The 15,831-nt window shown below is 41.0% G+C and overlaps 1 protein-coding gene across 3 annotated transcripts; it reads right to left on the bottom strand.

The window, feature by feature from the left end:
• Positions 1-9: 9 nt before the first annotated feature.
• Positions 10-14,771, bottom strand: znf644a (zinc finger protein 644a). 3 transcript variants are annotated; one of them, XM_079530484.1, is made up of 7 exons: positions 14,672-14,771; positions 11,986-12,163; positions 6,164-8,771; positions 5,358-5,966; positions 3,370-3,495; positions 1,778-1,880; positions 10-334 (listed from the first exon to the last, which is right to left on the bottom strand). In XM_079530484.1, exons 3-7 carry the CDS (start codon positions 8,754-8,756, stop codon positions 139-141), a joined length of 3,627 nt encoding a protein of 1,208 aa, XP_079386610.1. In that variant the 5' UTR covers positions 8,757-8,771; positions 11,986-12,163; positions 14,672-14,771; the 3' UTR covers positions 10-138. The 3 variants fall into 3 exon arrangements, with proteins under 3 accessions (XP_079386610.1, XP_079386612.1, XP_079386611.1); XM_079530486.1 differs by lacking the exon at positions 11,986-12,163; XM_079530485.1 differs by lacking the exons at positions 11,986-12,163; positions 14,672-14,771 and adding an exon at positions 8,951-9,106.
• Between the last annotated feature and the right edge of the window lie 1,060 nt (positions 14,772-15,831).

Genomic DNA, 15,831 nt, shown 5'->3' with positions numbered 1-15,831 from the left:
ACCTCCAAAACCTGTAAAATATCTCCAACATTTAATGTTTTTTTTTCTCCTATGTTTGGCCAATATTTGCAGTTACAAAAGTGAAGGAACATCCAATGTACACACACATACAGTCTAGTGAATTCTAAAAAGGTGGCTTCATGAGGCAGCGTTTGTTGCTGTATGAGAGCTGTCTTGGACAGTCACGTGGGTTGGGGGGTCCATGGGCAGTGAGGTGACCTCTACCATGCTTAGCCCAGTGTGGGGGACACTAGTGTTCATAATGTGCCTCTGTAAATGTTTAATCCAGTCCTCCTGGACCGCCAAGGGACCCTGGAAGACTAGGTCACAGAACCTGCAAAGAGAAAGAGGACATGCAGACAATAAGTATGGTCCCATGCACGCATGGTACAGAAGTTCATCAGGCCCTGGTTGATTCCACCAGAAGACCTCTACGCTGTCCTGTCTGAATAAGCAAACTGCCGCCTAGATAATCCAAAGTATGTTGATCATGTGTAAGCATATCCCAATTATAATGCTGACAAAGTCCTATCTTGGGATCAAATGCCTGCATATTAATTTATGGATATTGGGGGTGTGTGAGTGAATATTTTAGTGGCTAGAAATGTGAATAACTGCAGCGTAATAGGCAAGTACTTGCTGGCCTGACATTTTCCTTAACTGGCAACCATGTCAAGTGAGATTTTCAATGTCTGCACTCAAATGAACGGAATTACTTCACGTCACATTATATAAATCCTTTATTCAGCAGGGCGCAAGTAAAAACGTAACTATAACATCTTCAGGTCATGACCTGACGAAGATGTTACGTTACATCGAAACATTGTTATTACTTGCACCCCACATGAATAAAGGCTTTAACCCATGTTGGTGTTAGCATTATGTTATGCTTTAGCTATTGAAAAATAGCAGATCTACAAGCTCATAGCGCGCCACCGAGTGGCGCGCTACGAGCTTGTAGGTCTGCTATTTTCGAAAAATCGAAGAACCACTGACATAGAAACATAGCTTTTTCAGAAAACTGTCAGGATGTAGAAGACATTTTTAGAATCTGATCTCAGGTCAAAGGGTTAACGGTCGGTTTGCTCCAGTTCCTTCCTTCTACCCGTTACCAGTCCTGCTCCTGAGATGCACCGGACCAGCCTATAACAGGCTTGAGGTGAGGTGGAAACCCCTTGTGCTTCACAATATATAAATGTTTGAAGACACATGGAATTGATAGGCTAAAGTATAATAGTCCACTATAGGCAGAATTTCAGAAATCCAGTTCATTTATGACATACATGTTTTTTTGAGTAGTGCAAACCACTCCAACAACCAGCTTTGTCTGTATGTGTCTATGTATGTGTGTACCTGTACGTGGGACCCAAAAAAATGAGCATGGTTACTATGGTCACTGACATTACGTCAGACCACAGCTGATCAGGCTATATAAGACCTTGCACCACTCAGTTCACACGGGTGTGATTTTTTCTGTATGTCCAGCTCAAAAATGGCCAATGCCTCAAACTGAATTTAAAAAAGAGCCTATGGCTAGGTACAGCTCAGCATGCATCATCCTATGATGGGACATCATATCTACCATAAAAACTGAATTATGCGGCCCGGGCTGGTAAACAGCGTGGCGCGGGTTCGAGTCCCGATCCCAGACGACCTTTGCTGCGTGTCCCCCCCCACCCACCCACCCCATCTCTCTCCTCGGTCAACCAACCAAATCAATAAAGGCAAAAATCCCCAAAATATCTTTAGAAAAGAAACTGAATTGTGATCAACAAACCTGCAGGTGAGTCTATACATTTCCTCTGGAGTGTGTGACATGGGCACCGTCTTCTTCTTTGAGCCAGGCCTTGATCGCTGCCTCGTTGCTTTACAGTCATAAGCTGATGGACAGAAAAACATTGCCTTGTATCAGGTTAACTCTGAATATAACGGAGTTCGGTGAAATTATCCAAGCCAAACGCTTAGGACCTTATCAGCCTTTTGAACATGTCTTCATTACTGAGATCAGTCAGCCTTATTCATGATTGTTACTAAGTACTCAAATATCAGATTCAACACCTCGAAATCACACAAAACTTCATCAAAATGCTATTCTCATGTTAGGTGTTCTGACTTACATTTTAATAATTTAGGGTTCAATTTAACTCCATGCATATACATGCATGCATATACTGTAGTATGGGACTCAGTTATGGATTGTGGCACAATTCATTTCTTTTTGAGCCGAATTCAAACGAAAATAAAAGCCTGGGTACCGAGTCCGAGGCTATGGCACAATTAACCTAAATCTAACATTACTTCTGCCAATGTCTACTTCACTCTGCAAAATGTTCCCTTATTTACATGTACGTTTATGTATGCATTTTACATTGTGTTGAAAATCACAAAAAGAATAGTATTGTTAATTTTCTTTAAATTTATATTAAATTATATTTTGAGAGGCACCAACCTTCAAAAGATACAGTAATATATACATTTATCTATGCATGTGTATACATACTACCGGTACATAGATATATGTATATGGGTATAATGTAGTATACACACACTATATACATATATCTTTCTCCATTAGTGAGAAATGTGACAAAGGTTACACCTGTCAAAAAGGCTGGTACGGTTCCTCCTGAAAATCATTAGCGCTACACACACAAATGTTACAAATACTAGTCACAGGTGTAAATATGATTTTTCCACCAGGTCTGTAACTAAGCAGATCCGTTGTTGGATATAACTTGCATTTTGAAGATGTAACAAGTAAAGGACTAGTAAGGCTTCATTTGTGGGACAATCTACAGTTTTATTTACCCACATTCTACATAAGACTACTGTGGCTATTATTATAGGTTTACTGTCTTTGCCACCACCTAAACTTCCCATTATATGGCAGATTATCCATTCCAAGGTAAGAAATACTGGCAGAAACTACGATTTCTCATTGTCTGCCGACGTCCATTGGGTGCGAGTGAAGGGGAGCACTGGTTTGTTTTGACACAACAGTGTAATTCCCCTTGTTTATCGGTAGAGGTCATGAACCGCACAATAGGGCTTTAAAAACAAACCCAATGGTTCTTGGTCTAGCTAGCTGGACCCGTGTGATCCACCCTCTAACAGCCACTGTGGGACATCCTTTTCTGACCCTTGTGGGGCCCCGGGACATACAATACACTTAATCCCACACTGACTGTGCATTTTATATTGAGATTCATCTTACTGAATTAGTTTCTGCACCAGCAATAACATCTCTAGCAGATTCCCAGAACCCGCAATAAACTATAAACTACATCAACATCTAAGGATCTAGTGTAATCACTTGAGTTAAAGAATGTCAAAAGTCTTCATAAAGATACAGAATGATGGCCCACTTACTGGTTCCTTCAAGTAAGGCAGTGTTTTTCCGTTTTGCATATGCCCGCAGGTGATTGGACAAGCTAACGCCACTGTGGAAAGATGCATTGCAATGGACACAAACCTTCCTGTTGAATTCACCTTTCTCTGCAAGAAAGACAGTAAGACAGACACAATACAAAGTATAGTGAATAATACACATTTCGGAGCAGTCCAAAGATACCTTACAGATGGCCCCAAGGCAGACAAAGAACCATTTAAGTCCATCATTTATTCTGACCTCTCCCCAAAAAGTCCCATCCGTCCATTTAAGTCCATAATAATTATCCGTAATTTATAAATTAATTAAGGGGTCAGGAGTCGGACCGATGGGACTTTTTGGGGAGGGGTCAGAATAAATTATGGACTGAACCCATTTTGACCTGAGATCAGATTCTAAAAATATCTTCTACATCCTGACAGTTTTCTGAAAAAGCTATGTTTCTATGTCAGTCGTTCTTCGATTTTTCAAAAATAGCTAAAGCATAACATAATGCTAACACCAAAAGGGGTTCCCGCCCAAAATGGGTTAAATGGTTCTTCGTCTCAACTCTTCACGGACATGTTCCCATGGTATCTCAGTGTGTACTACAAATATAGTATTGATGCACATGATCACGTCACACTTGGTGATGGCGATGTCCACAAATCACACTTTTCGAAACACAATCAGCTCTGCATAACTGTAGTGCCAGGTTTTCAGAGGGTTGCACCGTTTCCTGTTCCAGTTTATTCATATTTCACCATATATCTTTTAAATTGCAGGTTGGAACTGAAAAAAACACATAATGACACCTTCAAATGTGTTTCCAGTTTGCCGCTGAGCCAATCAAATGAGGCTATGGAAACTGGATCAGGAAACGGATCTACAGTATGACACCTTCTGAGAAATAGGGACTTACAGTAAGTTATGAATATGCACAGAGCTTATTATGCAAGCAATAAAGTAAAAAAATGTATGGTTAAACAAAACAAACGTAGGTTTTTGTTTAAAGGGATCCTCGTGACAAAAAAAATAGTTTGTAATTTTTCTTATTATTGTTTTTACGTTTTCTGAGCTCTAATGCACCCCAAAAACCTGAACTTTTAACATTCAGTAGATTGTCTGTGGTCTGGGGTTTTCTGGCTCAAACAAGTGCTCTTTCCTACATAACAATTTGCCAGCAGATGTCACTGTTGAGGGATTTTGCCTGTTTTCATTGCAGCTCAAAAGGCTCACACCCCAGACCACAGAAAATCCACTGAATGTTCAAAGTTCAGGTAGTGTGGGTGTAATTTGAGGTCATAAAACCTAAAAGAAAAACGAAAAAGAAAAACAAATGAATGTCGTGAAACCTTTAAAAACTGGTTTAGCTGCAAGGACTATCATATTTACAGTATGATATGCCCCCTTACAGCTGCAACATCCCTGTTCTCTTCGCTTACAAAGTCAGTAACCACCTTCACCTTGATTGGTAGATCAGGTTGTTTGGGACTGATCCCGAGCACCGATTGTTGTTCTCACGATCTGCCAATAGCCATACCGAGCTTGTGCGTAAGGAGAAAATTTGAATATTTCTAAAATTATAATATGTCAAAACCCACGTCAAAACTGTTCCTGTGTGTGGGGACGAAGGGGAGAATGTTTAGGCCTGTCACAAAGATGCAAAACGATATAATATGTATCTGATTGATTTTTATACCACTTAAATGTTATAAAAGATCGGTTTCTCCAGATCGGGTAAATTGCAGATCACCGATCGAGTCACTTGATTGAATATTATACATTCAAAATTGTCTTTGATAAATCGCCCTATCAAGCCCTAAGCCAGGAAATGTCGTTTTTGATGAAAATGTTGAAAATTATAACCAAATAGCCTATTTTCCGAATAAGTAAAAACAACATTGGAAATGTGTAGAGAGAACCCATTGCGAACTCATTTCAGGTTTTTAGGACTACAAACACTATCTGGCAAGTAATCTGTACTTACCCGATATTGACTCTGGCAGTGAAGAGACATCTCTTGAACCGGTACTATGGTCACCGTTTGGAGAAACTGGCATGGTGCTTTTTGACATGGGTGAACAACACTTCAATTTTGACTCCTCTTGACACTTCCTCTTTTTTAGAATTCCTATCAAGGCACTCGCACTCGAGAGTGATCCTTTAACCTCTAACTTGGTCTCTAAATGCTTATTGTCCGATGCCTGTCCCGAAAAAGAAAACTGTGGTTTGGCATCATTGTTGTAAAGGTTTGGAATTGAAGTATGTTTGGAGATTCTAATGGGTGGGCGTGGTAAGCCATCGGTGTTGGCCAGCTTTGAGGGAGCACCATATCGGTAACGGACCCGGTTACGTTTCTTGCCCAGAATTTGAAGTGCCCTCTGGACCTCCTTCTTGTCTCGCATCAGCTCCCGGAGTAAGCATAATGGGGATTTGGTCTTTGTTGCAATGTTTCTACCGAGCCGTTTCAGGTGGCCTCGTATATGGTTGGACTGCCCAGTCTTGTTATCAAATGAATCCCCACACAGTGGACAAGAGTGGTTGCTCTTGGGGACCTCAGATTTGGGGACCTCAGATTCCGACTCCAATTTTAATGCTGCAAAAAGGGAAAAAAAAGAATATCAGATATCAGTCAAAACGGTCATCTGTGCATTCGTCATTATCACAATGAAGTTCACTAGCTATGTTAAACTGTACATTTCACACATGCATGCAAGTTTTTATGGCAGGCTACTAAAGACATTAAATGTCTTTAGTAGCCTAACAAATTTTGTTATGACATGGTCACAGTACCCTTTTTTAATTGTCGAATTGCGGACATCCTGCGGCGATTCCTTGGCCTCTTGTCTTGAGAAGCCACGTGCTCAGGAGGCACCACATGGCGTGCGTTGTAACTCAGGCCGACCCTATGAAGATGTCCTCTCACGTGATTGGACAGTCCAACGCCGGACTCGAAGATTGCAGGACAATATGGGCAGGTTTTGTGATCCGAGTCCAACACTGACAAGTCATCGGTGAACGACGGTTCTATCACCAATGACATGGTGTTGGGCTCAAAGGGTTCTTCGGAACACTCGGTTTCTATGCACTCTTCCTTGATCTCGCACTCTTCCTTGATCTCAGGGGGGTGGTGGTGGTGGTTGTCGTCATCATCATCATCATCATTATCATCATCATCATCAGGGTTGTAGTCATCATCATCATCGTCGTCATGTGTTTCGGTCTTAATTTTGTCAAACAGTCTCTTAGATGCCTGCAGTGCACCCCTCATAGACATTCTCCTACTATAGGTGTAAATGATGTGCGGTTTGTCTTGCTTGATATCATTGTCAAAAGGTGTAGTGTTATCCGTGTCCTTGAATTGGAAAATGTCTTTTTCATCACAGTCTTCCATTTCTTCGGACAGGTTTAGCCTCTTTGGACTTGGCAAATGTTTTGGTAAGATGAAACAAGAGTCCTGTTCAGTAGTGTTGCGATATGGAGTACTCATTTTTCTTTTCGAGGGTGACTTTTTCACAGTTGGCTGATCTGAGGTTGGCTTGGGTGCATCTTGGCTGTTGAGATCTTTTTTTGCTGATCTAGCATTGCTTGTAGAAGAGATACAATTGGATACTGAAGACATTGCATGGCCATTTGAGGATTTATTGGTATCTTCAACTTTTACTGTCAATATACCAGGCAACTCATCATCACTTTTCTCAACATGGTCCTGAAAAGATGTGCTACAGTTGTGCTCTTCTTTTCTCTGTTGCTCTTCAGTTTTCCTGCTATGTTTTTGTCGAGACAGGAGATTATTGATGGATTTGTCAAGTTTTGATTCTGTTAATCGAGGCTTGATTCTTGTATTTATAATCCGTTTCTGTCTATAATCTGTCTTGAAAATGTCTGAAACCTTATCAGAATCACAGGGTGCTCGTTTTGTTGAGGCCAGGCTTTTTATTGAGATTTTAGATGTGAACTCTGAATCTCCTACAGGAGATTTGCAGGTAGGTGTGGGACATTCTGCGGGTGGTTGTGCATTTCTTTCACTCTCCTGTTCAGCTTCGTATGCCTCATAAGTCTTCTGATGACGACGATGAAGGTGATTTTTGAAAACACTTTTGCTAAAGGCTCGATAGGAGCAAAGTGTACAGGAGTAAACTCCGACATCCTCTTCCTTTGGAGATGGATTAACAGTGTGCTGCCTAATTTCATGTTTGTCAAGTTCTTTCTCAGACAGAGCCTTGAAGCTACACTTGTCACAGCCAAAGTGTCGCTTGTCCTTCTCGTGTGTCTTGGCATGCTGAACGAATGCGTTTGGGCAGTTAGTTCCAAATGAGCACTGAGGGCAAAAAAGTTTACAATTTTCATCCTCCTCATTCTTGCCCTTGATCTCTTCAATGAGTCTCTCCCTCTTCTTCTGGTGAACTGTCATGTGCTCAAGGAGCAAGTAGCTGTATTTGAAGGACTGTCCACATTCCCGGCAAATGAAAGGCTTTGGCGACATATATGGAGGATCTATGTGAGACTTCATATGGCGTTGCAAATGTTGTTCTCTCTTGAAAATACTGTTGCATTCTGAACAAGGGTAACCTGATGATTTCTCCTCTGAGTGAGAGAGCACCTTCAATGGGGAATGCCTATGACCGATATTGTTCTCATGTGAATTTATTGATGGTGCATGGTATAGAATTTGCTTGATGGCCTTAGCAGTTCCATTGGGATACTGTGGTACTTTGCTTGTTGGTGATGACTGTGGTTTGGAATGCTTCCTCGGGGTTCGTACCTTCCTGATGGGAATTGAGTCTACTCTGTCTTCTTCACCATCAGATGAGTCCTCAGGCGACTTAAGGCTCTGATTAAGGTCTTCACTGGGATCCACCATAACCACCATGTCCATTTTCCGTTTCCTCTTTCTTTGGCTGATGGGGGGAGTGACAACTTTTTGTGGTTCCTCTCCGGGGGAATCATCATGATTATCCCACAAAAACTGCATAAACTCTTTGCGTGGGTCCCAATTAAGGTCACTGGCACTGCTGAAATTGTCTAACGAATCCTCTGGTGAATCAACATCAAATCCCCATATTCCCGTAGTGTCGATTTCTTGCACCGTTTTTAATGGGGTGATGCTCTTTCCCTCCTCCTTCTCCGTGGATAAACTGTTTGGTTCATGGGATTGTGTAGCCAGGTGTAAGGAAGGTCCATTTCCCAAGCCAACTGGAAACAATATATCTGTGTTTGATAGAACATCAAGGACATCATTTTGTTTTAGAGAAGGCTTGCCAAAGGAATCAATGTAAGAGATTTGATCTTGCGCCATTCTCACTGGCTCTTGAAGGAGTGTGAGAGCATTCATCTCATGATCTGCATCTTTGTCATCTTCATCAAGACCTGCCAGACATGACATTTCTGTAGCTGTGCCCTAGAAAAGAAAAATACATAATTTTAGATTATCCAAAGTTCCAAACCTAATACCATAGTACTAGACAAAGTGACAAACCAACAAGTCATTAGCTTGATAGCTCTACAAGAGTAGCCATTTACCTAGTTTTAGATTAAAACTCAATGGGCTATATGCACACAGAATAACTTCTTACTTACGGGCTGCTTCCCTACTTCCTTCCTACACTTCACAGGTGTTACAGATGATACTAATGAAGGCTCTGTTCCATTCTGGTCAAACAGAGCAGGGTGCTGCTATTGTGCATGTTTGACTCACTGGAATCACTCTGCTACACCAGTGCATCTCAAAGTGTCCTTGAGTGTGTTCCAAATGGCCCTGTACAAGTCTGTAACTCTGAGAGTGTACAAATGGAACCAAATGGTTATATTTGGTTCCATTTGTTCCATTGTTCCATTTGTACAATTAAAATAAAAACTTTGAGAACCACTGCACAAATGGAACAGAGCCTTAATTAGTATAATCGTTAACACCTGTGAATGATGTAGGGAAGCAGCCCGGAAGCAAGGAAGCTTTGAGAAGGAAAGGCAATGGTCACGTGACTGGGCTGCGCCATGACACTTTCATGGACACTTTCATGGGAGCCAAACTCACACCGGAAGTTCATAGATGGCAGTGAATGGAGCCGGCTGGACCAGTAATAAACAAATATTATTTCTGAACAATTGAAACCTTTGTCATATAATCGGTTCAGGAATATAAACGAAGACATATCACAGGTTGTTTTTTAATCACTTGCTTGTCGATGTGCACAGTATATAATTTTATCTGAGGATCTAAACAGCAGCACGTATCGTTTCTGGCACCGAGGTATCGCGATATTTGGCTGCCAGACAGGAAACGGTGGGAATACTCGCGATACTTGGTACGTTCAGAAAGGTACTTTGTGCTCTTTAGATACCATACCTCTATAAACATTACACAGTGTACACATCGAAAAGCAACACAGCAGACAATAATGTGTTATATCTTCTTTTGTTTTCCAGAAGCGATTACTTTACAAAACGTCTCAGTCATTCAGGAATAGTGTTTGTGCATGAGCGTGCGTCACAGAGCGCATGTTCGGGTCTGTAAGTCCCGGAAAAGATGCGCTGTGATTGGCCAGTAAATCACTTGAGTGGCAGCGTGACGTAACGTGCCTTCCACACTTCCGGCGTGCTTCCTCTCCCAGTGTAAATTCTTCCGCCCCTCCTTCAACACATATTGCTCCAACGAACTGCAGCGGCCAATGAGGCATCTATTTTTGAGTGGTGCAAACCACTCCAACAACCAGCTTTGTCTGTATGTTTGTGTACCTGTGTACGTGTACGTGTCCGTGCAAAGGTGAGCATGGTTACTATGGTTAGTGTGTGACGTCACTGACATAGCTGATCAGACTATATAAGACCTTGCACCACTCAGTTCACACGGGTGTGATTTTTTTAACCCATTCTGGGCGGGAACCCCTTTTCGTGTTTCACCCCCTCAGGCCAGGAACCCATTTTGGGGTTCTGTACAGTATGTACAGTATTCAAAAATGTAAAAAATGTGATGCTGCTATATAAATATTTGAAGTTTTTCAGAAAACGTTTTTAGAATCGTCCTTAGGCCTAAATGGGTTAATATCTATGGTTTGGCTCCCATGAAAGCGTCCATGAAAGTGTCATGGCGCAGCCCAGTCACGTGACCATGTCCTTTCCTTCTCAAAGCTTCCTTTCCCGGAAGTAGGAAGAGTTATATTCTGTGTGCATATAGCCCATTGTGCCTACTTAAGTCCAGTTGGACTACCTGGCTCTATATCGTTTATATTCATTATTTTTCAGTGATGTTGAACATTGGTATACGACTGATAACTAAGTCTAATTATTGTCAGGCCCATCACATGTGTAGGGAACAAGGGATTGCGTCTCTCTGTCAACTCTCATTGCATGACAAATCAGGTCTCCCAATCACAATTTGGTACATAAATAAAACTGAACAAAGTGGATTCGGCCAATATATTAAAAATCACACCCGTGTGAAGTGAGGGGCGCTCTTATCATCATACATCATCTCATTCTGGCCAATCACAATTTGCGTCCTCACTTTTCTCAGCCAATCAAATCATTGCTATTATTCACACAAACACACAAAGCTGGGCACGCCCCTCAAAGATAAGTACTGGGTGACCCAGTAGCCAAGTGGTTAGAGCACATATCACATAGGCACAATGCCCATTGATTTAGTCAAGGAACGCCCTAAACTCAAAGGTTCTAACATTCAACATCACTGTAAGTATTGGCTGCCATCGCATTCTACATACAGTACTGTGCAAAAGTTAGGAACTTAGTTATTTTGTCCTAAACGTTATTATGAAATACAAATAGGTTAGATTTGTTTAGCATTCCTTTTGCAAATAGTGAACTATTACAGTGAGTGAGAAGGAACATACAAAACGGACCACTTTCCAAATTTTGTAGGTATTACATGATTATACCAAACGTGCTGATGATCCACAACATAATATAGCCTATAGATTGAACCATAATAATTAACTGAAGTAGAAACAGCTGTGTAGGGGAAAGCAGCCATACTAAAAAGGTGAGATTGCTGAAGAAGTTTAAAAGTTGAGGTTGCTTAAGACAGTTTTAAAAATAAACCTTACACCATCACTAGAGTGAGCATAGCAACAAGACACAAGTCCTGCCAAGTCATCCTGCCATCAGCAAGGTTTCTCAAATTCAGAGTTGTTTCCAGATGTTCTGTCCAACCTCTTCTGCAGAAGCACGAAGAAACAGGCAGCGTTGAGGACTGGAAATGCAGTGGTCAGCCAAGGAAACCGAGTGCTGCAGATGAAAGACCCATCAAGTAGACTTCCCTTCACAATCGGAAGATGTCCAGCAGCACCAGCAGATCAGAACTGGCATAAACCAGTCAGACCCTAGTACACCCATTTACAGTCTGGAGAGAAGTTGTCTTCATGGGGTCTCTGGTGGCTCAACCACACACTGACCACATGCTTCTTATGAGTTGACCCAGGTGTGAATCTGACTCCCAGTGTCTTGTCTTTCTCTCTGCCCTAGGTTTGTCTACACTCTCCTATCTAATACAAATAGCAAGAAGCACAAAATAAATGAATACAAAAGGAAGTGGTCTTCATGGAAGACTTGCAGCCAAATCCACTCCTCCAACATGGAAACAAAACCAAGCGACTCACCTTGAACACACAAGGACTGTCTGGAATGCAGAAAAATGGCTGCAGGTGGTCAGGACTGATGTTGATGATTTTTAATTATTTGGCTCTAACAGAAGGCATGTTCTTTGCCGAAGGGATGGAGTTTGCTCCAAGGATGGTGAAGTATGGGGAAGGTTCCTTGCAGGTTTGGGGCTGCATTCTGCAAATGGAGTTGGAGATTTGGTCAGAATTAGTAGTCTCCTCAATGCTGAGAAGTACAGGCAGATTCTTATTGATCAAGCAATACCAAAAGTGCATGACAATGACCCCAAACACACAGCCAGAGTCATAAAGAACTATGTGCAGAAAAAGAACAACATGGAGTCCTGCAATAGATGGTATGGCCCCAACAGATCCCTGCTCTCAACGTCACTGAGCCATTCTGGGATTGCATGATTTGAAAGGTGCATTTGAGACCAAGTCCACAAAAGAACTGTGGAAACTTCTCCAAGATGTTTTGAACAACCTACATTCCAAATAGTAAAACCTTAACAAATTGTGCATAAGTGTACTTAGGACTAGGTGCTGTTTTGGAGGCAGAAACCAAAGATGAATTGATTTAGGGTTTTTCGGCTTACTACACTTTAATCTTGTTAATTTCGATTGATTTCCAGTGTGCGAGCGTCAACCGGTTAGATTTTATATGGACTGACTGAACCGGTAGTCCGGTACACATCATTTTGAGATGTGCTGGCAAGGTAAAAAAAAAGTCTAACAGAAACCTGTGCTGATGACGTCACGCTTACTTAGCCACAACGCTAATGGGCTCTGTTAGAATCTGCATCTTATAAGCAACTTGTGGTAGTATGTGTTTTTTGAAGTACAATATGCAATTACGCATTTACAGCTTGTGGCTGCTATCAAATGAAAAACAAAATGGAAAACTGTGCAAAAAGGAATATCAGAAAATCGAATTACTGGTAGCTAAGGATTACAGATTTCACTGACACTAGCCTCGTCAAGGTTAATCGCCAAGGTTTATCTGAGCCAGTGTCCGTGGCCTGTTCACCTAACATACATGAAGTTTTAGAAAATATTATCATTGCTTTTATGAAAAGAAAAGTGGTCAAAGTCAGTATTATCGGTCCAGTTTGACCCTGAAAATCAAATCGGTTTGTACATTTTCAACCCAAGCCTAACACCCACTTTGATTGAATTTCTGACCAGTTACACATGGTGTTCGGCTAGCAGAGGTCGCTAGTTAGAAAGACTTGGAGGTGTAACAACTACTGAACAGAATGTCAGAGAGGTACTATACCGAAAATCTTATTGGGGAATGCTGCAGCCTTCATTTTCAATAGAAACCCGCTACATAAAGCTATAAGTGATGCCAGATACTAAATAGTGATGCCAGATACTAAATCTACATTGAGCTGGCCCAATTTTTTTTCTTTGGGCCAATGACACTGCGAAGCAAACAATTTGTAATATTAAGAGTTAGTAAGACAGAGTTACAACAACTCCGTTCACTTCATGGGGCCAGTCCAATGGCGGCTCTTCTACATAGACTTCTATTGGCGAATAGTGACAAAGGCCTGAACCGGAAGTTGACGGAATGCATTGGAGTCTATGGGCTTTATAGTGACAAACGAGTTACATGAACCATGTGACCGGGCTGTTTTAGGCCCCTCAATGTCGTAACTCTTATCTTACTTAACTATAAATGTCACAAAAATTGTTCTAATTCTAAATGGAGTCCACAGTACACCACAACTATAATGACGCCAACAGTGAACAATATAATTGAGATCACTTTCAGAGAAATTTGATGAACGATAGAACACTGACAACAACCAATTAATATCTACTTAAAATTTCAAGGCATGATATTCAGCACATCACTCACATTCAACATAGAACCATGCTTGGTGTGGGTGGCAATTAAGGCCATACATACATATAACAGCTTTATGACAGAGATGGTATATAGGCCTGTCCATATATATATATATATATATATATATATATATATATATATATATATATAGGCCTATATATATCATGCACACATTGGTCTACCAAGTTGGAATTTGCTTGATTTGGTTAATTATTTACATTGTTTTTTTGTTTTCCCACAAAATGGAAGCTATATATGAATGAATCTAAAATACAAATGGCATTTTCAATGAATTAATAATGGCAATGGTTGCCATGGAAGAAAAGTCGTTGGATTGAGATGTTTTACACACATGATGGGCAATAGGCTACATCTTTCAAATCCGCTCTTTCTCCGGAAAAAGAAAGGCTTTTGTAATGATCACACTCACATCACATTCACCGCACAGTAACGTTAACTGCAAATAAAGGGGCAACCCTCATAATGGCTTTTGATGAGCGCATATGGACTGTATTCTACAGCTAAAACTTTCAGCACTGTAGTTGACTTGCATACCAGCCCAAAAGCTAACCCCTGCTTTGTAAAGCACCGACATAGCGAACAAATAGTAGTTTTCATGGTGTTCTGCAAAGGGATCATATTGCATTTTGTTCTCGTTTGTGTCACGCTGTGTTGTTGGATGCTGCTTGCAGGAGCTGCAGCCCATTCCATTTAGGCTGTGTTCCATACCAAAACCCAATCCTTAGGCTACATTTACAGCTTTATGTCAATTATGGCTCGCATTTACAATACATATGTCTGTATATAAGTGAAAGACAAGGAAAACGTTACCTAGAGACGACGTGGATGCAGACAAGGTGCACTTTAAACGCTGCATTGAATTATTTCTTACTTTCGTCTTCCATCCATTTCACACAGTCGCCATTTTCCGTGGTGGTCTGGTGTGGAACAATCCATTTCTTTTGAGAGGTTGACCATACCCAATATCCACAGAATAGTCAAATACAACGCAGGCAACTTCTCTAAATAAGCATATCCTTACAATCAATTACATTTATACACTTTACAATTGCAAAATAATAGGTTTATAATGTTCATCTTCGAGAACATTCTTACATTGTATCGCCATGTCCCCCACGAGACGAGATGGTTCATTCCAGATAGGAGGCATACAAAACCTGAGTTAATGACCATCTCTTTGGAGGTAGCAGATTTTTTTCCCTCTCCCAGCCAGGTTGATAACGGTTAATCACAACATTCATTCATATAATAAAGTGACATTTGATTCATCCCAACCTGGATCGATATCCCTGGCATATTTATATCTTAATACGTTGGCTATTTGAGGACTCCAAAATTCCCAAACCAACCTAACAAAGATGTTGCCATCACACAATCCCCTGGTGGAGGGATATTATCTGTAGTATAATGATTTATTCAATTATTGTCGCTCTCATGGCGGATTTTCAACACAGCATAAAAAAAACGTTAAATGTTTGCAATGAATGCAGTCTCCCCGAGAGTAGCACGATAATTTGATTGTTAGCCTATATTTTGATAGTAGACTATTAATAACCTATTAACATCTTCTCGCGCGAGGATACTGTGTAGACTAGAGAGTAGAGATAGGCCCCACACGTCTCGTCTCGTGCAGACTAGAGGTGCAGACCCACTCTGTGGTGCAGAGTAGACGGTCGTTGAGTTTAGTTAGCAAACTGACTTTAAGGTCAGCAAGTGGGTAGCTACACAAAGAGGAGAAAACGTGTAAAAGTACAGGTTTAAATTACCAATGTTTACTCTGTCAGTGTCAACACACTCACTCGCTTTACTTTTGACGAATAATTAAAGTTAACTCATTGTTCGTCTGAGAGGCTGCTTGACTTGACATAAAGAACAGGTAAGCTAGCTAAAGAGTTGGCCCTTCTCTTATAAGGATAGAATGAACGTAAAATGACAACGTTTGATTACGCATTAATAATTCTAGCTATTGT

This window comes from Electrona antarctica, assembly GCF_951216825.1.
Source record: "Electrona antarctica genome assembly, chromosome: 19".
Lineage (NCBI taxonomy): Eukaryota > Metazoa > Chordata > Actinopteri > Myctophiformes > Myctophidae > Electrona > Electrona antarctica.
This window is presented reverse-complemented; position numbering and strand designations above follow the sequence as displayed.